At 60.6% G+C, this 25,913-nt stretch overlaps 3 protein-coding genes across 4 annotated transcripts; 2 read left to right on the top strand and 1 right to left on the bottom strand.

Annotated features, from left to right (window-relative positions):
* The first annotated feature begins 741 nt into the window (after positions 1-741).
* On the top strand, positions 742-19,768 carry RASGRF1 (Ras protein specific guanine nucleotide releasing factor 1). 2 transcript variants are annotated; one of them, XM_015292195.3, is made up of 27 exons: positions 742-1,172; positions 7,024-7,130; positions 7,516-7,663; positions 8,401-8,493; positions 8,812-9,065; positions 9,632-9,711; positions 9,915-10,108; positions 10,195-10,304; positions 10,470-10,588; positions 10,703-10,863; positions 10,975-11,038; positions 11,150-11,286; positions 11,625-11,707; positions 11,986-12,195; positions 12,287-12,657; positions 12,836-12,961; positions 13,066-13,236; positions 13,480-13,586; positions 13,965-14,077; positions 14,295-14,355; positions 15,592-15,695; positions 15,779-15,863; positions 15,971-16,168; positions 16,693-16,772; positions 17,279-17,396; positions 17,544-17,612; positions 18,932-19,768. In XM_015292195.3, exons 1-27 carry the CDS (start codon positions 897-899, stop codon positions 19,022-19,024), a joined length of 3,732 nt encoding a protein of 1,243 aa, XP_015147681.2. In that variant the 5' UTR covers positions 742-896; the 3' UTR covers positions 19,025-19,768. The 2 variants fall into 2 exon arrangements, with proteins under 2 accessions (XP_015147681.2, XP_003641914.2); XM_003641866.5 differs by having other exon boundaries at positions 11,947-12,195.
* Positions 3,313-6,592, bottom strand: LOC121111640. Its single transcript, XM_040706709.2, has 2 exons — positions 6,410-6,592; positions 3,313-5,465 (listed from the first exon to the last, which is right to left on the bottom strand). The coding sequence occupies exon 2, from the start codon at positions 4,717-4,719 to the stop codon at positions 3,802-3,804; it is 918 nt and encodes a 305-aa protein (XP_040562643.1). The 5' UTR covers positions 4,720-5,465; positions 6,410-6,592; the 3' UTR covers positions 3,313-3,801.
* Positions 19,769-19,964: 196 nt separating the features above from the next.
* CTSH (cathepsin H) lies at positions 19,965-25,824 on the top strand. Its single transcript, NM_001318407.2, has 12 exons — positions 19,965-20,075; positions 20,209-20,240; positions 20,325-20,430; positions 20,539-20,609; positions 20,720-20,824; positions 20,901-20,987; positions 21,548-21,603; positions 22,399-22,480; positions 22,566-22,634; positions 23,074-23,180; positions 24,565-24,690; positions 25,255-25,824. The coding sequence occupies exons 1-12, from the start codon at positions 20,003-20,005 to the stop codon at positions 25,328-25,330; spliced, it is 990 nt and encodes a 329-aa protein (NP_001305336.2). The 5' UTR covers positions 19,965-20,002; the 3' UTR covers positions 25,331-25,824.
* The last annotated feature ends 89 nt before the right edge of the window (positions 25,825-25,913 follow it).

Below are 25,913 nucleotides of genomic sequence, written 5' to 3'. Positions count from 1 at the left end.
TGGATGGGAATGGGATTACCTCCATCCGCCCCGTGGGGTCGGGAGGTGTGGGGCTGTGTGTGAGACCCACCACGCGGGGGGGACGTGAGCGTGAACATCCCACAGTCAGCACTGGGTACGGGGCCAGGTGTGGGGCTGCTTCCCTAGGGATGCTCGAGGGCTGCGCTGCTCCGTGGGGCTGAGCACAGCCGCGTGCTGAGCCGCCGAGCTCTGAGGTCGGGGCCGGCCCGGGCGTCACAGCCAGCCCGGCGGTCCCGCTTACTGAGGGTCGCACTTATCGGGGGTCTCCCTTAGCGGGATTCTGGCACGCCGGGGCTTGCGGAGGGCTCAGGGCCCCCACCGGCCGCGATCGCCGCTGGCTCCGGGCTCCCTCTCGCCTCGGGGCTCCTTTGCCCATAGCTTCCCTCGGGCCGGGATCCGCCCGACGGCGCGCGGGGCATCCGGTGAGAGCCGCTCCGAGGTCGGCAGCGCCGTTGCCCGCGGGGGCGGCCCCGGGGAGCGGAGAGGAGAGGAGAGGAGGAGGGGGCGGCCCCCGCAGCCGTCGCTGGGGCAGAGCCATCCACCCCTCCGTCTCCGGCGCGGGGCGTCCCGGTGCCGCCGTCCGCGGCGGCGGCGGCGTTGGCACCGTCACATGACTCCGCCGCCTGCGGGAGACGCGGCTCCGGGACGCGGCGCTCCCCCGGCACTGCCGCCGCCGCGGGAGGAGCGGAGCGCAGCGCAGCGCAGCGCGGGGAGGGCGGCGGGGCCGGGCGGCGGCACGAGGAGATGAGGAGCCGGCGGCTCTCCGGGGGCAGCGGGCGCCGCTGATGCGGGCGCGGGGGCTGCGGCTGCTCGCCAGGTACCCGCCCGCCGCCTGCCCGCCGGGGACCATGTGAGGAGCCGCGGAGCCCACCAAGATGCAGAAGGGGATGCGGCTCAATGACGGGCACGTCACCTACCTGGGGCTGCTGGCGAAGAAGGACGGCGCCAGGAAGGGCTATCTGAGCAAGCGGAGCTCCGACAACACAAAATGGCACACCAAGTGGTTCGCGCTGCTGCAGAACATGCTCTTCTACTTCGAGACCGACTCCAGCTCCCGGCCCTCGGGGCTCTACCTGCTGGAGGGCTGCGTCTGCGACCGGGCGCCCTCCCCCAAGCCCTCCCTCTCGGCCAAGGACTCCCTGGAGAAGCAGGTGGGTGCCCGGGGCCGCCCGACCGCCCGCTGCCTCCGCGCCGCCCGCTCCCGGCTCCGGGTACCGCGCTCCCCCCGCGGAGCCGCCCGGCCTCTGCCCACGCGTGACCGCGGCCGGGGGACGTGGGGTGCGGCGGGGTGGTGCTCCCGGGGTGCCGCCGCCGATCCCTGGGGCGGATCGCGGGGGGAGGGTGAGAGGGTGACGGGTCCCGCAATTAGCCCCGCTAATTACCCCCGCTAATTGCCGCAGGGCGCCCCCCGGCGGTCGCGCTTCGTGCTTTGCGCAGCGGAGCCCACGCGTGTCGGCGGCGCGGCCCCTCCGGGCGCTGTGCGGGGGAACGGGGAGAGCGGAGCGGCCGCGGCCCCCCCGGCTCCACTGGGGGTGCTCCGTCCGCCGATCGGCCTCAGGGTTTCCCCGCCGGCACGGAGCCGAGGGCGCGAGGCTCCCACGGGCACCGCCGGGAACGAGTCGGCGAGCAAACCCGTGCTCTGAGCGCTGCGTGAGCACAGTTGGGTGCTGCTCTTCACCCCCTGCCGCACACCCGCCTGGGAACGCGGTGCCTGCGGGGCGGTGGGGCACGGGGCCCCCCACGGCGCACACAGAGCAGTGCTGTGCCCGCAGTGCCTGTCTACAGGTGTCGATGTCTGCGGGTACGATGGGCCCTGGCAGCTCCGTGGGGCACCACACACAGCTCCCACCAGCACAGCGCTGTGCCGTGCGCTGCAGAGCTCCGGCTGCCCGCGGGTGTTGCCTGCGGGTTTTCTGTGGTCGGGCACTGGGCCACGTAGTGCCCCGGGGGGCTGCAGCCTGGGGTCGCAAATCCCCATCCGTCGCTCCCGCTGCGTCGGATACCCCCTCCAGATTTTGGAGGACTGGCGCTGGGTTCGCCCCACAGCGCTGCGTGTGGGCACGTGCTGAGCACAGTGCCCGTGTGGGGCTGCGGGAAGCAGTGCGTGCACAGCCCCGGCTGCGTGCTCACAGGAGGCCCCGCGCCTCGTGCTCCAGCTCTGCAGCTCTTGCATAATGTGGCCAAGCAGTCACATGGTGAGCAGGGCTGATAGGACGGCCTGCAGCAGGGCAGCGAGCTGCTGATCCTGGCACGCTCAGCACCCCAACGCCCAGCAGCATTGGGGCTGCAGCAGCTCAGAGCCGTGGCACAGCTCTGGCAGGGATTGCTGCAGCCACACTGCTCCGGCTGAGCGCTGCTGTTGTTGTTGTGCAGCAGTGGTGCCCTCGCAGTGCTGTTGCTTTTGAGTGGCTCCTGCGTGCTCCTGCTCTGCCTGCAGCAGCAGCAGCAAGGGCTGTGTGTCGGCTGTGGGTCACTGCCCCCTGGTTTGTAGCTGTGCCCCAGGGCAGCTCCATAGCTTGATCCTGGCTCACCAGCTGGGTTTTGACTCCTCATATTTGCCCAGGAGGAATTTTCTGCTGGGGGAGCATTGAGGGGCGGCCGTCACCGTCTCTTTTGGTTTCAGAGCACACCCGGAGGACCCATCTGTGGTGCAGCTGAGGGGCTGCCCGTGGGGCACAGCAGTTCCTGCCACACGGGCTGCCTGCAGGGCTGCTGCTCTGCACTGATTCACCGAGGCCAGCACCTGGCTCTGCACCATGCCTCATTATTGGGACAAATGCAGATGGAAGCACTCGGGCACTGGGTTGCCCACAGCTCTGCAAGCTGATTAATCTGCCAGCAGATGGGATGAGCAGCGGAATGCTGATGGTGCAGCTCTGCAGCCCGCTCAGTGCAGGATGGCTGGGGGTCTCTGGGCGGGGGGTGGCGGCTCTGCAGAACAGAGGGGCTGACTCCTCCTGTGCCGGTAGCGCTCAGCAGCGGTGGCTCTTTGGAAGGTGTGGAGGAAATTTCTAGCATCGCCCCGATCACCATTAATTGTTGTTGGAGGGGATTTACCCATCCGGGCTTCAGCCGTGAGCACGGGGCTCCCTTCAGACAGCACCTTCGGGTTTGGATTCCTTCCAAACCAAAGCAAAACCCGAAAGGTTTCAAATTCTCCACCAAGGAGAAATGTCGAAGGCTGTGCCTTCCCAAACGCTGTTTTCATGTTCACCTATTTTGCTTTGCTGCAGTTTTATTTATTTATTTATTTATGTTGCTGAAGCACGGTGTGCTCAGCATGCAGCACATGTGAGAGGGAAGGAGTGAAGTTGTTTGGAAAACGGAGGTCCAGCACAGAGGATTTGGGCACCGTGTCCCCAGCGGGGGGGCTCAGGGTGTGTGCTGCCCGCTGGCTGTGGGCTCTCCGTTCCCATGGTCTCAGCTGAAGGATGGGGTGGTGCAGTGTGATCCGGCTTTGTCAGGGGGCAAAAAAAACCTTCCCCCACATTTGTCATGGAAATCCAAGGAAGGACGTCTGGGGTCAACACGCTCTTCTACAGATGTTGTGTGAACAAAGGAGCTGAAGTCACAGCCTGCATTTTGCCCCAGCAGTCACACAGAGGAGCTGACGGGATGGCACCGCAGTGCTTTCTGCACCTCACAGGTGTTTGCCTGCGCCTTGGCTGGCAGCTCCCTTTGGCACACGGCCGAGCTGGGGATGCCCGTGGTTACGGTGCTGCTCCCAGCCCTGTGCTTTGCCCAGGTTTCTGCAGTGAGTTGTGTGATGGTAACGCAGCATCACACCGGGGGCGTTGGGATGGAGCCCTGCTGACATCGAGTTGGAATATTTGGGCGGACCTTTGGTCTGTGAGCTGTATTCCTGCATGTCCCCATGCAGCATCCCCAGGCATGGGTGGGGTGGTGCTGTGGGGAACCCAGCGGAGCTGTCCTGTGTGGGGTGGGGGCTGCAGGCTGCTCCTGCTGCGATGTTCTCATCCCAGAGCCTGGCTGTGCTCCAGGTGGAAGCGCCCTGTGCCCGCTGGGACCTGGCTGATGGCACTGAGCGTGGGCACAAAGCGTGGAGCTGTGTCTGTCCCAGCAGGTAATGAAGTCTGGGATGTCAGAGGGGCTCCAAGGACCCGTGCTTCTGCTTCTGCTAGGCCTGGCTCTGCTGTTCCCTTCCTTATTGTGAGTGCTGGAGATGTTTGGTCCCATGGCAGCAGCACCCTGCCTGTCCCCCTGCAGCACCGCGAGTGGGCACCACTGCACTCTGCGTGGAGCTCCCATGGTGATGGCACACACATTCATTGCAACCATCTGGTGGCTTTGGCTGGGGATGTACAGGATGGAGAAGCCCAGGTGTCCCCACTGTGGGCATGGGAGCAGGACATGGGTGGGAATAGGACGCAGGTGTGGCCCTTGAGTGCCAGTGGGTCCTGCTGTGCCCCATGGGGAGCTGGGGTGGGTGTGAAGCAGGCATGGGAGAACCCTGTGCATGGCTCCCAGCTGCCTCCTTGGAGGACCTGCACATCTCAGCACTATGGAACAGCAGAACCCGAGTCCTGGGGTGTGCAGGGATGCCCAGCGCAGCCCCCACTGAGCAGCGGGTGCTGCTCTGCCTCCATTCAGTGTGCTTGGCAGAGGGCAGTGCAGCTGCGCCAGCATGGGGACATCAGACACGAGGGAGGACGTTTCTGCGGAGCCATCCCTGCACATTAATCACTTGGGTAGTCTCCTTCATTAATTCAAAGTCGTTTGTTGAGGTTCTGGAAGCAGAAATAGCTCCCGAGCAGCGTTTTGCTGTTGTGCTCTTGTCTCAGTAAAAATAGCCGGGCTGCTGCTGGGCTGTTCTGCTGGAGCAACAGGGAGCCGAGGTGCTGGAGTGGGGTGTGGGGACCAGGGCTGCAGCGGGTGCCAGGCCAGCTCCCTGCCCACTGCTCCTCCTGGCCTGTGCCAGCCCTGCACTGTGCCAGCCGTGCTGCTGTGGCTGAGCAGGAATGGGGATGCAGCGGTGCAGTCTGCACCAGGGCTGAGCTGCTCCGGGCTGTGGCGTGATGGGCGCTGGGAGCAGCATGCAGGTTCCTGTGGCAGTGGCTGTGCTGTGGGGACGTGGTCCTGCCCACTGCCCAGCGCAGCGCCCAGTGGCCGCACTCAGCGTCCAGGTGCTGGAATTTGTTGGACTTCTGGAGCTGGGGTTTTTCACACTGGTGTCTGCCTCAGACTAAATGACTTCAGTGTGGTTGAGCTGAAGGCTTTGGAGGCCGGGGCAAAAGCAGCATACGCTCTCTGCCAGTGCTGAAAAACGCTCGCAGCATCTCCCTGTGTCTCCCTGTGAAGCCCGGGCAGCTCTGGCCCTGGAGGAAGGACTCAGAGCATCTCCTGCTGCTGCCTTCAGCACTGCTCACCGTGACCTGAAATGCTCCCGCGCTGTTCCTGCAGGCAGAGCCGCCATCAGCCGCACCCTGGGGATAAAGCAGTGGGGATGGATGCTCAGTGCCCGGAGCTGCGGAGGGACTGCGGGGGGTGCTGCAAAATGCCTGTAAGGAGGGACCCGAGGTGCACCTGTCTCGTTTCTCAGCAGAGCGAGGGGAGGTTTGATGAAAGGCGATTTGTGAGTGCCTCCACAGATGTGTGCTAACGAGAGCTTCCAATGAGCAGAAAGGGCAGTGAGAAGGAGCAGTGCGAGCTGCAGGAGCTGTGCCTGCTGCAGGGTGGGGATACTCTGCCTGCCCTCGGGCAGCTGGCACTGCCAGCTCTGGTGCCACCTCTGTGCCCCGAGCACAGCGAGCGCTGCTGGAGCCGTTCCCGCGCTGTCGGGAGTGATGTGTGGCTGAGATAACAGCGGAGGCTCATAATTCAGGAGGAGATAACAGGAGGTGGGAGTTGTATTATTCAAATATAAAATAACTTCCTCCTTCGGAGCACGTTGCGCTTCCTGGGCGTTGGATGGGAATGATGGCAGCGACAGCACGCGGTGTGCACAGCTCCAGGGCCAGCACAGGGCACGGCAGCACCATGGTGTGGTGGGGCACAGCCACCCATGCAGCTCCAGAACCCGGACAGGTGTCTGTGAGGGTGTCCTGCTGCCCCTGGGAGCCTTTGGGATGGGAGGGAGGAGATGGAGGGGGGTAACGTGGCTCATAGGAAGTGCTCCCTCAGCAGCTGCGGGGCACCGAGGTCCATCCCAGTGTGCAATCTGTGCAGCCGTACCTGTCAGCTCCGGGGCTGTGCTGGGAGGATGCAGCACATGGGGGTCCCTGCAGGAGCCATCAGCCTGAGCCAGGCTGTTTTTGGCTGTTACCCGATTAATGCAGCCCCATGTGGGCACCATGCTGCGGGCACGCCGGCTGCAGTGCTCCTTGCCCCTCGCCCCCATGCTTGCGGCTTCTCCCGGCAGCCGTGGTACCTGCTTGCCCTCATTGAACTCCGCAGCAGAGCAGCAGACAGCATCAGAAGGAGCTCTTTCCAGCAGGTTTCTGCCTGGCCCAGCTGCAGGCGGCAGTGCTGTGCGTTACCTGTCTCCTAGGAGACAGCAGGGAAGCACAGCAACAGCGCAGGTTGGGGCCGCGCGGGCTGCCGCCGCCGCACAATTAACACCAATACTGTAAATGTCAAGGGAAGCTGAAAATAGCTGCTGCGCCTGGCCTGCCGTGCTGCGGCTGTGAGAACGCCCAGGGCTGGCGCTGCTGCACGTGGGGCATGGCCCTGTGCAGGGTCCTGGCAGTGGGGATGTGATGGGACGTGGAAGGGATGCAGTGCTGCATCCCCTGCGCAGGGGAAGGCTCCCTCCTGTCCCGCAGCCCCGGACTGCGATGTGTTCCTGTGCATTCGGGATCTGGCAGCGCCCAGCAGGACATTGTTATTGCAGGCGTTCCCTGCTCTGTGTGTTTCATAGCAGCGTCCCCCCTGCAGCTCCGTGGCTGTGCTCCTGGAGCAGTGCAGCAGAGCGCTTGGTTGTGAGCACAGCAGCGTGCTGCTGAGCACAGGGACCCTCCTGACCCTGTCCTGCTCCCCCCACAGCATTACTTCACCGTGAACTTCAACCATGAGAACCAGAAGACGCTGGAGCTGCGCACCGAGGATGCCAAGGACTGTGACGAGTGGGTGGCGGCCATTGCCCACGCCAGGTACCGAGGGCTGCCCCTGTGCCGTGTGTCACTGCTTCTGCACCCCATCCCCTGCCGTGTGTATGGGCCAGCAGGCTGCAGGGCTTCCATTGGGGATAGCAAAAATGGTTGGGAATGGGATTGTTGGAGCGGGCGTTGCTGTGCCGTGCCATACTGGGGCGGTGGGACTGTTGGAGTGGGCATTGCCATGCTGGGCCGTGTTGGTGCAGCATCCAGCGGTGGGAGGACTGATGGCGAGGAGGGGATGGCAACGTGAGGTGCACGCAGGTGCTCAGGTATATACAGCTCTCTGTATTCTGTCTGTGGGTCCCACTGAGCTGTGTGTCGGGGGGTGCAGCGTGCCCGGGGGTCCCGGTGCCGCTCTGACAGCCGTGTCTGCCCACAGCTACAGGACCCTGGCCACGGAGCACGAGGCGCTGATGCAGAAGTACCTCCATTTACTTCAGATCGTGGAAACAGAGAAAACTGTTGCCAAGCAACTCCGACAACAGATTGAGGATGGGGAGATCGAGATCGAGCGGCTGAAGGCGGAGGTGCGGGGCGGGCCGGGCAGTGCAGGCGGGGGCAGACGTGGGGGTTGTGTCACACGTGGCTGCTGGGGGGGCAGTGCTGGGATGGGCCGGGGAGTGCTGGGTGGAGAAATGGATCCTGGGGAGGGATGGGGGCTCCCAGCTGTTGCATTCTACCTGCTAGGATTCGCCATGGGCACCGCGACAGGGCACTGCTGTGGGCTGCACAGGGAGGGGGCGGGTGGGGCAAATAGGGTACACCTTGCTTGGGGCACTTCGCTTCCAGCCCTTCGTTGCTAGGCTCCATCGATTGATATGGAATCTGGAACAACCTCACTTATTGTCTACTTGGGACCCAAACCTTCCTGTCATTCTCTTTGTCTCCAAAACTATATTATTACTTTTTTTCCCCAGAACTCTTTGAAAGCTGTTTTCTTATTTCTATTATTTGTCTATAAAGTCAGAATTCGGTTTTCCTGACGTTTGTTTTCTGGATGGCACTTTTTCCAGACCTTTTCCCATGGCTTTGTCAGTGGCTGCAGGGCTGTGGGCGGGGGTGAAGCAGCACATTCAGGGGTGAGAAGTATGGGCAAGGAGTGCAGCATGCTGTGCTGGCTGTGGCTCAGCCAGGTTGGGGACATAACTGCATCCCCACTGCCAGCCCACTGAGGACAGCATCTGCCACGCCGTGTCCGCAGCGCAGCACGTGCTGGGTCCTGCTGTGAGGACGCTGCAGGTGTGATGCTGTCCCTGTGCTGCAGATTGCTTCCCTGCTGAAGGACCACGAGCGCATCCAGTCGGTGCAGAGCAGCGCGCCCAGCGACGACGACAGCGACATCAAGAAAATCAAGAAGGTTTGGCACAGCCGGGGCGGGGGGCTGCTGGGGCGATGTGGGGCTGTCAGGGAGGAGCTTGGCTTGGCAGCTGTGCGTCCCCCTGCTGCGCTGGGCTGAGCTCAGCGCCCACATGGAGCTGCTGCCGAACAGTGCTGCATCACATCCGCATGGCCAGGAGTGAGCAGCCTTCTTGGGGGGGTCCCATTCACCTGCACAGAAGCACCGCAGGCTACTCCTGCCCCCAGGCACCGTGGGCTGCAGCCTGCCCAGCGCTGGGCACGGTGTGCTCAGTTAGTGCTAATGAGCCAGCCTGCATACCGAGCACTGCTCCCCCAGGTGCAGAGCTTCCTGCGCGGCTGGCTGTGCCGCAGGAAGTGGAAGACCATCATCCAGGACTACATCAGGTCCCCGCACGCCGACAGCATGCGCAAGAGGAACCAGGTGGTGTTCAGCATGCTGGAGGCTGAGGCTGAATACGTGCAGCAGCTGCACATCCTGGTCAACAACTTCCTGCGGCCGCTGCGCATGGCTGCCAGCTCCAAGAAGCCGCCCATCACGCACGATGATGTCAGCAGCATCTTCCTCAACAGGTGGGCTCTGGCTTGGGAGCGTCCGGGTTGGACTCCTTGGGGGTCCCCTCCACCTGGGGACATTCTGTGATCCTGTTCTGAGCAATCCAGCCAAATTCGTAGCGTTGGTGCAGGGAGGGGAGCGGTACTGCCAGGCCAGGGGAATGCAGGGATGGTTTTTTGGCTGTTGGGAATTAAACACGCATCGCTCCACTGGTGGCACGTGGAGACAAGGGGCAGCCACCAGCAGTGGGCATCCATTTCACAGGGAGCAGGAGTGAGCAAAGGGGAATCCTGCTTAGCTCCCAGCCTGCAGCCAGGGGGAGTGGGCTTTGCAAAGGGGTGCCTGGTGCTGTGCATGGAGGAGATGCTGGGCACAGAGGAGGCGATGCTGCGTTGCGGGGGCTGGACGGTGGCGTCCCCCAGGCTCAGGGTGCTGCCAAGTGCCCACTTACTGCCCTGGGACCTCCCTGCAGCCCCCCTGGCAGGACTCATCCAGGCTGCCCCACACGGAGCTGGGGGGTGATTTGATCCAATTGTTATCTGCTTCTTGTTCACCTGCCCTACACCTCTGGGTTTTTTTGCAGCGAAACAATCATGTTTTTGCACCAAATCTTTTACCAAGGCCTGAAAGCGAGGATATCCAGCTGGCCGACGCTCGTGCTGGGTGAGTGCCCCTCAGCCCTGCTCTGCTCCCCTCTTCTCGCTGCTGCCCTAACGAGGCTTGGCAGACTTTTTGCTAATTGCTGGCAGCGGTGAAGTACAGCACTGCACATCCCTGCCAGCCCCTGAGCCTCGCTAATGTCAGGCGTGGGCCTGAGCAAACAAAAAGAATAAATGGAGAAAGCCAATTGCTGCCTCTGTCTGCAGCTGACCTCTTTGACATCCTGCTGCCCATGCTGAACATCTACCAGGAGTTTGTGCGGAACCACCAATACAGTCTGCAGATCCTGGCGCACTGCAAGCAGAACCGTGACTTCGACAAGCTGCTGAAGCACTACGAGGCCAAGCCCGACTGCGAGGAGCGCACGCTGGAGACCTTCCTCACCTACCCCATGTTCCAGGTGACTGTGGCTGATATCCCCTGGTGCCCCAGCCCAGCCTCAGCCCTGTGCTGTGCTGCTGAGCCCCGCTCTGCTCTGTGCCGCAGATCCCCCGGTACATCCTGACGCTGCACGAGCTGCTGGCACACACCCCGCATGAGCACGTGGAGAGGAACAGCCTGGATTACGCCAAGTCCAAGCTGGAGGAGCTCTCCAGGTCAGAGCCGTGGAGTGGCATGGGGCTGTGTGGGACGGATGGAGGTGGTGGTTCTGGGAGTGTGCCTTCATTTGTGAGCTTACCCAGTGCAGCCCCCCAGCCTGTTTCAGTGGAGCTCTGGAACAGCTTGGGTGCGTGTCCTTGGAGCTCATCTCCCTCCTTCAGGATAATGCACGATGAAGTGAGTGAGACTGAAAACATCCGAAAAAATCTGGCGATAGAACGGATGATCATTGAGGGCTGTGAGATTCTGCTGGACACCAGCCAGACCTTTGTACGACAAGGTACCGCGCTCCTGCCGCCGTGCCCTCCTGGGTCAGTGCGGCACCCCGTGGCGCCCGCTGCCCCTGCCGCCCCACGGAGCCAGCTGGAGCCAGGGATGGGTGCTCTCCCTGCAGGGTCCCTCATCCAAGTGCCGATGTCGGAGAAGGGGAAGATCACACGCGGGCGGCTGGGCTCCCTGTCACTGCGCAAGGAGGGCGAGCGGCAGTGCTTCCTCTTCTCCAAGCACCTGATCATCTGCACGCGCGGCTCTGGCGGCAAGCTGCACCTCACCAAGGTGGGCATGGGGGGCAGGGCATGGCACTCGGCAGGGGCTGGGGCAGCAGCCCCCCATCCTGCTGGGGCTGGATTTGCCATCCTGCTTCTGACCCCGATTCCCGCTCTGCAGAATGGCGTCATCTCCCTCATCGACTGCACGCTGATTGAGGAGCAGGAGAGCACCGATGAGGACGGTAGGTACCCCCAGTGCCCCACAGTCCCTGCGCCATTCCTTGGGGTGGGGGGTTTGGCTTGTGCCAAATCTCCCCATCCAACGTCACTGTGCACACCTGGTCTGCTCCAAGCGAAAGCTTCAGGGCAGGACATCGACCATCTCGACTTCAAGATTGTGGTGGAGCCAAAGGACGCCTCGTCCTTCACCGTCATCCTCGTGGCATCCTCCAGGCAGGAGAAGGCTGCCTGGACCAGCGACATCAGCCAGGTACGGCTCGCCCCTGGGGGCCAGCATGCATGCTGTGCGGCCACAAAGCATCACCAGAAGGTGTTGGTGGTGTGTGGTGGCTCAAACAGTGGAAGTGCAGTACAGGGATGCCAAGAGCTGCGCCACGTGGATACGGGGTGTCCCATGGGCTGCCTACGGGCTGTGCCTCGAGTTGACTTCTCCCCTGCCCCCTGCATGTGGTGATACCTTACAAGCTCTGCGCTTGCTTTGCACAAAGTTGGATTTTAGGCAAAAGTTCTTCTCCAAAAGAGGAGAAACAGGAGCGGGGTGCTGCCCCCACCACCGCCCCCTCCCACGTCCCCCACTGTCTCTCACAGTGCGTGGACAACATCCGCTGCAATGGGCTCATGATGAATGCCTTCGAGGAGAACTCCAAGGTCACCGTGCCGCAGATGATCAAGTGAGTGCCACGGAACACTGCTGTGTGCTGCATGGCCGTGGGGATCTGCTCTGCCCCAGCTTTGCCACCCGTCTGGGGCCCAGCCTTCCCCGGAGCAGTCCCGAAGCACCCCGTGAGCAGGGCTCCTTCCCCCAGCACCCCCATCCCCGGTCCCTGCATGCCTCGAGTGAGGCCACTTGTGCCCTGCAGCTCTTGGTCTCGTTCCAGGCTGGAGCCACAGATCTCTTGTTTCTCTGCAGGTCTGATGCCAGCTTGTATTGTGATGATGTTGACATTAGGTTCAGTAAAACGATGAATTCCTGCAAGGTCCTCCAGATCCGCTATGCAAGCGTGGAACGGCTGCTGGAGCGGCTGACGGACCTGCGCTTCCTGAGCATCGACTTCCTGAACACGTTCCTGCACTCGTACCGCGTCTTCACCACCGCCCTGGTCGTTCTTGACAAGCTCATCACCATCTACAAGAAACCCATCAGCGCCATCCCTGCGCGGTGAGGCTCTGTCTGTGCTCTCTCCCCCCTGGTGGTGCGCTGTGCCATGCTGTGCTGCAGGGCGAGCACCTGCTCCCATCTCCTCCTGCAGGTCCCTGGAGCTGCTGTTTGCCAGCAGCCAGAACACCAAGCTGCTCTACGGGGAGCCCCCCAAGTCCCCCCGCGCCAACCGCAAGTTCTCCTCGCCGCCACCACTCTCCATCACCAAATCGTCGTCCCCCAGCCGGCGCAGGAAGCTCTCCCTCAACATCCCCATCATCACTGGGGGCAAGGCGCTGGACCTGGCGGCGCTCAGCTGCTCCTCCAACGGCTATGCAAGCATGTACTCCTCCATGGGCCCCTTCAGCAAGACCACCCTGGACATCAACAAGCTGTACGTGTCCAGCAGCTACCCCAACAAGATCCCTGATGAAGGGGAAGCGGCCGCGGAGAAACAGGAGGAGATGCTGTCAAGCAAGCAGAGTGAGTCCCCACAGGAAGGGCAGGCGGTGTCCTGGCTGTGACCTGCTGGGGTCACATTGCCGTCGTGTGGTGTCTGGGCTGCAGCTCTGGGGTAGGGCACGGGCTGTAGGGAAACGTGGAGCAGCCAAAGCGGGGCCACACCGCGCAGCGCTGGCAGTGAGCGCTCCCTGCTCCCCAGGCTCAGATGTGTCCGTCCGGGAGGAGTCCGACACCGACCCCAACCAGAGCGATGAGGCGGAGGCTGAAACTTCCCCGACAAAATCTCCGACCACTCCCATGTCCATCAAGTGCAAGAACTCCTCGGGTGAGACGTGGGCGTGCTGCCTGTGGCAAGCTGCAGGCCGCTGCGGGGATGGGGGGACCCGGCTGGGCTGCGGCTGTGGTTGAGTGCCGCCGTTCTCCCTCCAGATTTCTCCCTGTTCTCCTACAACAACGGTGTGGTGATGCCGTCCTGCCGGGAGCTGGACAGCACCCGCAGCGCCCTGTCTGCCGCCTCCGCCTTCGCCATCGCCACGGCGGGCGCCAACGAGGGGACCCCCACCAAGGAGAAGTACCGGCGCATGTCGCTGGCCAGCGCAGGTGCGGGGTTGGGTTCTGCAGGGTCAGAGTCTGCATGTGCCCATCCCCTCCGTGTTTGTCTGCTGCCCCCAGCAGCACCGTGGCTCTGCAGGTTGCACGTTGCAGGCGGCCAAACCCCTTGCACATGCTCGACTGCTTTGGGGTACTTGGAAACGTAGGGCTTTTCCTTCTTGCTATCCTAAAAGTACCCCAAGCAGCTCCTGGCAGGGCTGTGGCTGCGCTGAGCAGTGCTCCTGCTTTCAGGCTTCCCGACTGACCAGCGGAACGGGGACAAGGAGTTCGTCATCCGGAGAGCAGCCACCAACAGGGTCCTCAACGTGCTGCGGCACTGGGTCTCCAAGCACTCACAGGTGCAGCGGGGGGGGTCTGGGCAGTGGTGCTCCCATGGCGCAGAGCAGCTCAGGGGGTCTGGGTGTGCTCTTTGGGGTCCCTCAGTGCTGGCATAGGTTTGGCAGTGGGCTCAGCCAGGCTCCAGCTGGAAAGACAGTTTGGGTCTTTTTCTTTAATTAAGCAAATTAGTGGGCATGGGGAGATGGGAGTGCTGGGGATGCAGCAGGGTACCATGGATGTGGGGAAGTGCATCACTGCGGTTTGGTTGTTGGGAGAAATTGGCAGGATGAGATCAGGGTCAGAGGGCTGCGGTGTTCCCTGGTGTCCCCCATCCTCATAGTGTTGTAGTGCACTGTGAGTGAAATTGATCGCAGCTGTAACTGTGCCTGATTTGGCAGGACTTTGAAACCAACGAGGAGCTGAAGTTCAGGGTGATCAGCTTTCTGGAGGAGGTGATTCACGACCCTGAGCTCCTGACCCAGGAGAGGAAAGCAGCTGCAAACATCATCAGGTGAAGGGCTGGCGGAGGTTTCACTTCTCCTGGTGCAGTTCTGGGCTCCCATGGCTGCACCCAGGGTAAAAGTGGGCATGAGGACATGGATGGGAACCTGGGCAGCCTGAGCTGGTGGGGGGCACCCGGCCTGTGGCAGGTGGGGGCTCTGGGGTCCTTTCCCACCCAACCATGCCAAGAACCATGATTCTAAGTGCTGTATCCTTTTGTGCCGCAGAACTCTGACACAGGAGGACCCGGGGGACAACCAGACCACGCTGGAGGAAGTGGTGCAGATGGTGAGCTCTGTCAGCTGCTCGGTGTGCACAGCGGCCCACTGCTGGAAACGGCAGCACCAGCACAGCCCCCGTCCAGATCCATCCATCTGCACCATTGGCAGTGCTGCAGGGGCACAGAGATGTGCCAGCCTGCAGGGTGCAGGGATGCCCTGTGGGATGCCCCTGCACCAGTGCTGCTGGCCTTGGGCTCGAGGTGCTCCGTCAGCACCGCTCCAAGCAGAGCGCAGGGAACGTGCCGTGCATTTACAGAGCGCAGGGTGAGCGCTGTGCTGGTGCTGCTTTTCTGTGCTCAGAGAAAACAAAGCCTGGAAAAAAACAGGAGCACTCCAACGTGGCCTGGTGCGCCTGAGCCAACAGTGCTGCTGCCCTCTGGTCTGCACGCTGCTTTCTGCAGGCTTTGAGTCCCTTCAGGTTTTAAGGCTTTTGTCTGCAACCACTGGAGCTGCAAACTGCCCTGGAAGTGGAGCATGCAAACGAATATGAGGTTTTCGCTCTGCTTCTCCCCCCGAGGAGCTGAGCTTTAAGGACAACACCTGGGAAAGGCAGTGCCCTGCAGGGCTTGGGGTGCCCGTTGGGGTGCAGGGGCTGCGAGGTCCCCTCGGGGGATTCCTCCACCTGGGGGCAGCAGTGGCTCAGGGCACGGGGCAGGCGCAGCCCGTCGGCTGGGGGCATCCCTGCTTCTGCTGCTTTTCTGAACATCCCCTGGGAGATCTATCCCAGCAGCAGTGGGCTCTGCGCTGTGCCCACCTCAGGGGTGTTCACAGAGCTGCTCTGCTCCTGCTGTGATTCCCTGCTGCTTTGTTAATTAAGCAGATGTAGGGCAGGAAGGCAGCGGTTACACAAACCAGCATGCTGGGATCTGACGCTCCATTAGGTCAGCGGTGTGGATCAGGTGGTTGTGTGTGTCCACATGGACACATGTATGGATGTGATTCATGCTCTGGGAGCCACCAGCGCTGTGTAGGGCCAGAGTGAGCTGCTGTGACGGGTGCGCTTTGTGGCACAGGAGATGGCTTTGCCTTTCTTTTGAGTCTGAAATATAGCAACTCCCAACTCAGTGCCCGTCCCTGGGACACCCGTGGTCAGGCTTCAGGCTGGATGGGCTCTGAGCACCTGGTGGAGCTGTGGGGTCCCCGCTCATTGCACCCGGTCCAGAGGGTCTTTGGGGCCCATTCCAACCGAGCTGCTCTGTGGTGCCGTGGTCCTAAACGGCCCTTGTGGTTTCCCTCACCGTAGGCTGAGGGAGTCAAAGCAGAGCCCTTTGAGAATCACTCGGCGCTGGAGATAGCAGAACAGCTGACGCTGCTCGACCACCTGGTCTTCAAGAAGATCCCCTACGAGTGAGTGGGGCTCGGGCTGTCCTGCTGGCGGTGCCCGGCGTGGCCGCAGCAGTGAGCAGTGAGCACCGCGCTGCGCTTTGCAGGGAGTTCTTCGGGCAGGGCTGGATGAAGCTGGAGAAGAACGAGCGGACGCCGTACATCATGAAGAACACGAAGCACTTCAATGATGTGAGCGGGGCTGCGGGCTGGGATAAAAAGAACGGAGCGCGGCGCGTGGGTGCGGGCTGAGCCGCTGCCCAAAGCGCTGCTGACGCCGGGGCTGCTGCCTCCCGAAGGTCAGCAACTTGATTGCGTCCGAGATCCTCCGCAACGAGGAGCTCACCGCGCGCGTCAGCGCCATCGAGAAGTGGGTGGCGGTGGCCGATATCTGCCGCTGCCTGCACAACTACAACGCCGTGCTGGAGATCACCTCCTCCCTCAACCGCAGCGCGATCTTCCGCCTGAAGAAAACCTGGCTGAAGGTCTCCAAGCAGGTGGGGACGGGCAGGGCGGGCTGCAGTGGGGCGCCGCGGGTTGGTCGGTCCCTGCAGGACGGAGCTCTGCAGCTGGAGGGGCATTCCCCAAAGGGCGGTTGCTGCTGCGCACACTCGCGCAGACATACGCGTGCTTCTTCTTAAGGGCTTCTCGGACCAATTGTGGATGAGCAGAATTAACTCCTGTGTTGATTTACTTGGTGCAGAAATAGCTTCTATCGAGCTTGCCGGAGCCAGAACCGCTGTGTGGGCTCCTCCCGAGTCGTATTTTTGCTGCAAAGAGCTAAACCTGTGAATTAAGACAGGCACTGGCAAAGGAGGAGGCGGGGAGCTGCGGGCTGAGCTGAGCTGTGCTGCGCTGCGCTACAGGGGCTCAGCTCAGCACCCGCTCCTCACCTCCACGCGGTCCCAGCAGCCGCACGCTGCTCCCAGCACCGCAGTGGGGAAGGGGTCGAACGGGCCGGGCGGGTGGGGGTGGGAGGGGGTTCCTGTCTGTGCCATCCCAGGGTACGCTTCTCTTGCAGACAAAGGCTCTGATCGACAAGCTGCAGAAGCTGGTGTCCTCGGAGGGCAGGTTCAAGAACCTGAGGGAGGCGCTGAAAAAGTGAGTGAGGGCCGTGCCCTGCTCGGGGGGCTGCACTCAGTGAGCAGGGCTGGGCGCCCTTCTCACGCTCAGTTTCCCCATATGGTCGGTGTTCACGTGGTGCTGCACAGAGTGCCGTGTATGGCCCAAGGGCAGTGGGTCGGCACACCCCTGGGTGCTCTGCCCCTCAGTGCCCTGCAGGTGTGCTTACCTGCACTGCGCCCATCAGTGCACGCTTGCTTTGTCTCCTGCCTCCCCGTGTCCCCTTAGCTCTGGGGTTGATTAGTCACTGCCCTCAGTGAGCCCAGAGGTGCTGGGACAAAGTCACCCGCTCTCGTTACACTTCTCCCATGCAATTCTAGTTAATTTTTCTGTAGCTGGGGTTGAGCCCTGGAGCTCCTGTGCCTTACAGAACCCTTCAGATCCCAGTAGCTGCAGGGCACAGCCCTCCTCCCTCCCCCGCAGGGCCCACACGAGCTCCAGGTGGGGACATTTCTCTCTCACTTGTCTGCAATTTGCTCCCGCAGCTGCGACCCCCCGTGTGTGCCCTACCTGGGCATGTACCTGACCGACCTGGCCTTCATCGAGGAGGGCACCCCCAACTACACTGAGGATGGGCTGGTGAACTTCTCCAAAATGAGGATGGTGAGTGCTGGGTATGTGGGCGGCTCTGGGCGGCGCCGGGGGGTTCTGCTGCTGGTGCTGGAATGGTGTGGGCAGAGCAGTGCCAGGACCCAGTGGCACCAGTGGTGGCTGCACTGTGACCAATGGTTTTGTTTCCTCCCTGGACAGATTTCCCACATCATCAGAGAGATCCGCCAGTTCCAGCAGACCTCCTACAAGATTGAGCACCAGCCCAAGGTATGAGAGCCACGCACTCCCGCTCTCCCCATTGCAGCACTAAGCCTTGTGTTTCTGGCAGTGCCTTCGGGGAAGCTGTGGGGCTTCTGTAAGGAATGTGACATATTAGGTGAGCAGTGTTGGCTGTGAGGCTGTGGCAGTGGGGAGGAGGGGAGGATGCCAGCAGTGAGCTCCCTACATGCTGCAGTGCCGTTCAGTGTGCCTGTGCCGTGCTGCAGAGTGCAGATCCCCTGAGCTGCATTGCTGGCAGAGCAGAGGGATGCAGCTCCCCAGCACCAGAGCCTTGGCCACAGCGAGTTGGCACTGTCTCTGTGTGTCCCTGCCTTTGCTGTTGTCACCTTTCCCAGCAGGCAGGACTGCTCCGTAGGCTGTGGTTCTTTCTGCAAACACAGGTGAGCTCAGTGCTCAGCAGCATGGCCTCGGCTGGGCAGTGCAGGGGAAGGCAGGAGGAGAAAGTACTGCTGTGCCCTGCAGGGCCGTGAGCAGTAGGTGGCGGTGGCTCCGTGCAACAGCTCTGCACAGAGCATAGCACCCTCTTGCATCCTGCCTGGGCGCCCCAGGCATGCAGCTGGACTCTCCTGGCACAGGGAGGAGCTATCGTGGGGCAGCACCTGTGTGCCCACCGGAGCTGCAGGCTGCCAGCCTGCCCTGTCATCCTCCCCACAGCCCAGCGCTGGTGACCTCTGCCACCTGTTGTCCCCAACACACATGCAGCAATGGAAAGCCCCGGCCGCCCTCGTGCTTTCTCTGTCACCACACAGCGTGACCACAGTGTGCAAGTGTGGGCTGTGGGGTTCTGCAGGGCTGCTGTTTTACAGAAGCAGCAAAACCCACCCTATAGTGGTGCCTCTGCCCTGCGCGTGCCTGCCCACATCCCCCGCACAGCACCATGTGCCCGTGACACCGTGGGGTCCTACGTGGTGGCAGGAGATGGCAGCAGGCTTCCTGCTAACAGCAGAGCCGTGCCCTGCCCGCCAGCAGCACTCTGACAGCAGGAACCTGTGTTCCCTGAGTACAGTGCCTTAGGCTGGGAGGGACCTTAAAGATCATCTGATTCCAACCCCCCCCGTGGTTAACCACCGGGCTTTGGTGTCCTCAGCAGAGGAGCGCACTGTGCCTGGTAAAACAGGGGCTGGCTGGGCACGGAAAGCAGAAGAGCAACTGAGGACTTTGCAGCTGTGGGGTGGGACGGGTTCACGCAATCTGCTGTGGGGCTGCAGCCCTGCTCTGCAGCGCAGGCCCTGCTCGGCCCTTTCCTTTCCGCACCGCGGCACCGTTGCTGCCCCACACGGGCTCTGATGCTTGTCCCCGTTTTGCAGGTGACGCAGTACCTGCTGGACCAGTCCGGAGTGATGGACGAGGAGGCTCTGTATGGGGCTTCCCTGCGGATGGAGCCCAAGCTGCCTTCCTGAGCCGGGCGCTTCGCCCCCGCTGTACATAGCTGTGTGTTCCCGTTGGATGCCGGAGTGCCCCCCGTGTGTGCGCTTCCCCCAGCAGCCCCGGCCCCCCTCCCCCGCTCTTCGGCCTCGCGTAGGATTCCCCGCATCCTTTAAGGTTTCACGCATCCACACTTTGCCGGGGGTCCCGGTTTCTTTTCCACGATGTTCTTTTCGTCATTCGTTCCTCCCCGGAGGGCTGGGGGCAGCAGGGGGCGCGCGGCTCCGGCTGAGCGCAGGCCGTGCTGTGGCTGCGGGGCTGCGGCTGAGCACCGGGCAGCACCGCGGCACGCAGCGCCCCCGCAGCCCCCGCTCTGCTCCCAGCGCGCCCCCCTCGTGCCAACCCCCCCCCCCCCCCCCCGTCCCACGACGTAGAGTTAGCCGAAGACGACCGAGTGTTTTTATTACATATACTGTAATCCTGTCTAACCACCTTCTAGCAGGAATATAGTAATGTAGTGCTTATTCTGTGAATATTACCATGTATTTTTTACATTGTACAGTATATAAACACAGTTTAACTTTAAAGTGGCAGGCATGCTCCACTCGGACAGACAAAAAACTTTTGCTGTAAGCAATACCTCGTGGTATGAGAATTCTATTTCAAGCCCTAAACTATTTCAACTTACAGCTTGTTTGGAAAAATATTTCCATTTTTTTGTAAAAATATATGTTTCCTGATTACCTCTTGCTAATAAATCTATTCTATCTCAGGGTGAACGAGGCCTGGGGATGTTTTTATCAGCCGGAGCAGAGGGCGAACAGTGGCCCGGCAGCCGGGGTGGGGGCGGGTGGGGGTGTCCGTGGGGATGCCCGTGGGGCTCCCGGATCCCCGCTGCGGGCGGTGCATGCAGTGCCGCGCGTCCGCCCCCCCCGGGGAGGAGTTGTCCCGTCCCGCCCCGCCCCGCAGCAGCTCAGCTCAGCGCGGCTCGGAGCGGCACGGCACGGCACGGCATGGCCTGGCTCCTGCTGCTGGCCGGGGCCGCGCTCCTGGCGCCCGCCGCCGCCTCGGAGGTGACCGCCGAAGGTAAGTGGGCGCTGGGGGGCTCGGCGCGGCTCGGCACGGCTGTGCACACCGCGGCTCTGCCCGAGCTCCGGCCGCGCCGCTCCGAGCCGTGCGGAGCCGGGAGATCCGCTGACGCTGCGCGCTGTCCCCGCAGAGGAGCAGCTCTTCAAGGCCTGGATGCTGCAGGTAACGCCCCGGGATCCCCTGGGGGGGCTGCGGGTTGGCTGTGCGGGCAGCGCCGAGCTCGGGCTCACCCCCTCCCCCCCGCAGCACGGGCGGCGCTACGGGGTGGGCGAATACGAGCGGCGGCTGCGGGTCTTCGTGGGCAACAAACGGCACATCGAGGGGCACAACGCCGGGAACAGCTCCTTCCAGAGTACGAACGGCGGTTCTCCCCCTCCCCCCCTTCCTTTTGCTTTCGTTTTGGACTCGGCCTCCGGTGAATGAAGCATCCTCTTTTGCTCCTTTCGTGGGGGCTTTTTAGTGGCTCTGAACCAGTTTTCTGATATGACTTTCGCGGAGTTCAAGAAGCTGTACCTGTGGAGCGAGCCCCAGGTGGGTGCCGGGGGGCGCGGGGCCCTCTGTGAGCCGGGTGCCGCTGGGGGGCTCGGGGCGCCGCTGCCCCCATCCCTGCTGCAGAGCCGCAGCCCCCCACTCGTCCGCAGAACTGCTCGGCCACCAGAGGGAACTTCCTGCGAAGCGATGGGCCGTGCCCCGAGGCCGTGGACTGGAGGAAGAAGGGGAATTTCGTGACGCCGGTGAAGAACCAGGTGGGTGATGGGGACAGGGCGGGCGCTGCGGGGCTCTGTGCTGCGGGGCTCAACTCCCGTCCGGTTCCTAACGCAGGGTCCGTGCGGGAGCTGCTGGACTTTCTCCACCACGGGGTGCCTGGAGTCCGCCATTGCCATCGCCACCGGAAAGCTGCTCTCTCTGGTAGGAGACAACGGCCCTTCCCTGGGCACCGGTGGTGGGGCTGCGGGGCCGGGGGTGCTCTGTCCCTGGGATGCGTCCATTGCCGTCCCCGCTTGCTATCCGAGTGCCCCGCTGCACCCAGGGCTGGGCACAGTCATCTTTGGGGCAGGACGCGACTGGAGGTGGGGGCTGAAGCTCCTCTGTAGCCAAATAGTTTCCCGAAGGCAGCACCTCGTGATGGCTGATAAACCCCCAGGGGGTTTGTTCTTCTGGAAGAACCGGAAAGGCAGCGCCCATGGGCTTATCGGGGCGTCTGAGGGCTGAGTGTGAGCACTGCAAACAAACTTGACCTTTGGAAGAGCTCTTGCGGGCAAGGGAATGGCTGAGCGGCTGTGGAGGGACAGCCCCATCCGGGGGGGCTCCTCGTGCTGCCAGGAGCAGGCGGGCTCCCTGCAGGAGGGGGATCCTGGGTTGTTGCAGGGAGGGAGCAGTGCTCGGGTGGCATCTGTGTGCTGTGTTCTGCATCCCTTGTTCTGAACGCCGCTGCTAAGACGTGTGCTGACTTCAAACTTCATCTGCAGGCGGAGCAGCAACTGGTGGACTGTGCACAGGCGTTCAACAACCACGGCTGCAGTGGGTAAGTGGGGTACAGCAGTGGAGAGCAGCAGTGAGCATCCTGTGGTGCGTGCTGGGCTGCCTCCCTTGGGTGCTGGGATGCTCCCAGCCCTTGGAACGTGTTTTGTTTCTCCCGGGCTTGAGATGTTCAGGGGAAATAACTTTGGGCCTTGGTTTGTTGTGTTAGTTAGTTTAATTTTGCCTTCTCTGGAGGTTGGAATGTCTCACTCAGTCTCCAACATTCCCTAACTCCTGTTCCTCTTGCTTATGATTTTCTGTTCTTCTGATACTCGCCTTTTTTAGCAGTATCTTCTGGTACTGCAGTTGCAGTGTGTTTAGCCAGGCTCAAACACATGCGGGGGGAGCAGGGGGAGTTCTGTGCACTGTGCTGCTCATGGGCCACGCGTGTCTCGGGGTCCCTTAAGTCACCCACAGAAACCTGCTTCCCCTTTGGTAATTCCTGCTGGCGTGGCTAAAAGAAACAGAAACATTGTGAAATCAGAGCATTGTGAAATTGCTGTGAGGCAAGTGGTCCCTGAGGAATGCTGAGAGAGCTGAGCAAAGCTGCTCTTGAAATCACAGGATCATTAAGGTTGGAAAAGCCCTCTAAGTTCACCAAGTTTTGCTGTGCTCCTGCAGGAGTGTGGTATGACCGTGCCTGGAGCCCCAGATAGGGAGCAGAGCAGAGTTAGTGCCTGGGGGGCCCGGGGTGCGTGCTGCCAGCCCCGTGCTCCTGCTCCTGCTCTGTGGGTTGGCTCTGCAGAAGCTGCAGCACTGCTGTGTCGATCAGGCTGCATTCCAGCTGTCTTGTTTGCAGGGGGCTTCCGAGCCAGGCCTTCGAGTACATCCTGTACAACAAGGGGCTGATGGGCGAGGACGCGTACCCGTACCGGGCACAGGTACCCCAGGCAGTGCGGCTGCGGTGCCAGCAGCGGGGCCAGGCGTGGAGTGGGCTCTGACACCGCTCCCTCTCTGTGTGCACAGAACGGCACCTGCAAGTTCCAGCCAGACAAGGCCATTGCGTTTGTCAAGGATGTCATCAACATCACGCAGGTGAGTCCCTGCCCTGCACTGCCCCTCTCCTGTGCTCTGCCAGCTTAGTGGGGGGGTCCAGCTGAGCATGCCCCTGGCTCAGGGGTGCCCGTGAGCACCTTCTTGCAGCGGGACTGCACAGAGCTCCAGCACCTGCAGAGCACATGGGCGGCTTCGGGTGCCTCAGGGATTGGTTCTGTCTACTGCAAGTCTTCCTGCTCCCCTCTGAAGGCGGCACCCATGGAGTGCTGTAGGCAAAGCACAGGCACTAGGGTCTCTGCTTTCACAGAAGGTGCACCTCCAGACCTTCAGAAATTCCCGGTTCTTGTATTTCGATGCCCATGTGTCCTGGTCTGCAAGCAGGATTAGCCATCCCACTGTGCTGTGACTGCTGCAGTGGTGCATCACCACAGGTCTGGGTGTAATGGGGATCAGTGACCCTGGGATGCTCTCCTTGCAGTATGATGAGGCTGGTATGGTAGAAGCTGTGGGGAAGCACAACCCGGTGAGCTTTGCGTTTGAGGTGATGAGCGACTTCATGCACTACAGGAAAGGAGTCTATTCCAAGTGAGTATTCCAGAGCCTGGGATGTGAGGGGACGGTATAGGGCTGGAATCATGTCTTCATTTCTCCTTCTCTCCTGTTGGACATGGGAACTAGGCTGTGTTCTTGCATTTCCTTTTACATAGAAAATATAAGCAGGTTGAACCTTGAAATACTGATTTAGCAAGGGGATGAGAGAGCAGCACAGGGAAGAGGAAACAATGTGCTTGCAGTTCATGTACTACTTGGAGCCAGCCCAGCTCAGGACCAGGCTGCATTTAGAACTGAGCTCAGCCAGTGAGCTCAGAGCTCGTGGGATGCAGCTGGGCAGGGGAACCCAGGGGAACCACTTCAGTTAGGGATGAAGTGGCCTGGTAGGAGTAGGGCTTGAGCTTCGTGTTAAGTCTATAGCGAAGGCAAAATGCTACTTAAAAGCAGTTTAGTATACTTCAGAAAGATTATGGAAGCTAATGGAGACAGAAGAGATTTCTATCAAGCAAGAAGTGGGGAAAAAAATGCACGTTTGGAGAGAACTAGAAAAATACTTCAGAGTAATGAATGCTCAGTTATGTAGAACTGCAGGAAAATTAAACTAAGAGCCTAAGCGTGAGTGATCTGCCCCAGGGAGCTGCAAGAGGGAGAGCAGGCAGCACTGAGAATTCAAGTGGCTTTGCTGCTGCAATAAACACAGCGATCTCAATGTTATCTGCGGGCAGCAGGCAGGTGGAGAGTATGAAAGCAGGGAGACAGTCCAATCACCAGTAATTTGGGTGCCAGCTGTTTCAGCCCATACTCCACAGACCAGCTATTAACAGATTAAAGGAAAGTAAACCTGTAGTGGTGGTTGTTGATCTGCAATTTGAAAATGTGTGGAAACAGCATTTCTGGAGGTGGGAGTTTGTATCTTCTGTTGTCATACTTGATATCAAGGCTGTAGTTTTCATCAGGTGCAATGTTAAAGCTGGAAAACTAAGGGAAATGTGAAGTTATGCTGAGAAAGTCACTGCTGCTTGTGCAACATGTGAAAGAGTCCCCCCGAACTCCGGGGCAGGAGAAACCATTACTTACTCAGTGCAACAAAAACTGGTTTTCATTGGGAAAATTCCTTTGTTTGTCCTTTCCACTGCAGCTTGATCTTGCGTGACAGTGTTAATGTTAGCTCAGAACAAAAGGCCAGACCAGGTGCTCAGCCCACACAGAGAACACCTGGACTTCTTGTGCAGCTGCTAAAAATTTCTGAGCGAGAAAGTAGAGCTGCATCTCCCTTTCTTGGCATTCCTGCCTACTCTCTATAATTGGAAGTTCAAAGAATCCATTGGTACTTGCAGTTGGAGTGCACTCACAAAGGCTGGCTAATCCATGATTAATTAGAGGCTAGTTTTTCATCTGCATTATTTTTCTTTTGCAGCCCACGATGTGAGCACACTCCTGACAAAGTGAACCACGCTGTGCTGGCTGTTGGGTATGGAGAAGAAGATGGGCGTCCATACTGGATTGTTAAGAACTCTTGGGGCCCTCTGTGGGGCATGGATGGGTAAGGAAATCCCAATTCTGCTAGACCCTTCCCAGTACACCATGAACATGGGCTCCCGTCAGCCTCTAGGTCTCCATGGAGCTGAAATTTCACAGCTGTTTCATAGCTGGTGGAGGGGCAGGAAAAGCACCTGAGCCTTTGCTATGAAAGAGACCTGGCACTAAAAACCACACTGGAGACACTGCTTGGGCCAGACCCTCACATCAGCTTCCAGGATGGCCCCAGGAATGTGCAGAGCTGCTGGTGCACCCAGCGGCAGTGGGAGCTGCACAGCAGTGTGGTGCTCCTGCAGTTGGTACACAGCCAGAGAACTGCTTGCGCTGCAAGCACAAGCACTATCTTTTGTATTTTCAGCTGCGAGGGAAACTATCATCAGCTTCTGGCTTGGAAGGCAGGGAGTAGCATTTTCTGGTGGCCAACTGAAGATAACAGCACAGTGACATGTATTTGCTCCTTGCAGTAGCATGGGAAAGGAGCTCACAGGACAGCAATCACATGCATCAGCATTGGGCATGCAGCCTGCTGGAGAAGGAGCAAGGAAAGCTCACTCATTTCTCTTTTTAGGTACTTCCTCATTGAACGGGGCAAGAATATGTGTGGTCTTGCTGCTTGTGCATCTTACCCAGTGCCTCTAGTGTGAGAGGAGAGCGCAGGCTGGGGAAAGCAGGCAGAGAAGAGAGAACGATTGATGCTGCATGATGAAATTCTACGTGCTAAAATCAAGAAAGTGGAAAGAAAAAATAAGTGCTGATATTCCTGAGACGCAGGAAGATTCCTTAGCTTGCACAGAGCTTCCTGGGGCTGGAGGAGCTGTGCCTGCTCCCCTCCCTGCTAACAACAGGTGTGCTCCCCAAACAGGCCTGCCCCACACTAGCAGACAGGAGACTGTTCCAACCACCAGATGCACTTCTGGGCCCTTTTATTTTCCTTGAATGCAGTTTTTCATTTATCTAGCGAAAGATAAGTGTTGTGACGTGTGGCTTTTACATGTTTTCATTTCACGTTTGTAGCATTTTTGTAAAAAAGAGCCAATAGGGGCACTTCAGGGATAGCTGGCCCAGTGCTGTGCCTGGGCCCAGTGCTGCGCTGCCTCACGTGGCCTCACAGAGCAGAATAAAGCCGCCTTGTCACGTTTCCCCGGCTAACGTGTTAATTCGCTACGTGCTTAGGCGGGGGTGTTGCACTACCGTCCCAGGTCTCCGTTTTCTAACCGCCCGTGCGCC

Source organism: Gallus gallus, chromosome 10 (genome assembly GCF_016699485.2).
Source record: "Gallus gallus isolate bGalGal1 chromosome 10, bGalGal1.mat.broiler.GRCg7b, whole genome shotgun sequence".
Lineage (NCBI taxonomy): Eukaryota > Metazoa > Chordata > Aves > Galliformes > Phasianidae > Gallus > Gallus gallus.
The sequence above is the reverse complement of the archived record's forward strand: the minus strand, read 5'-3'. Positions and strand labels throughout refer to the sequence as shown.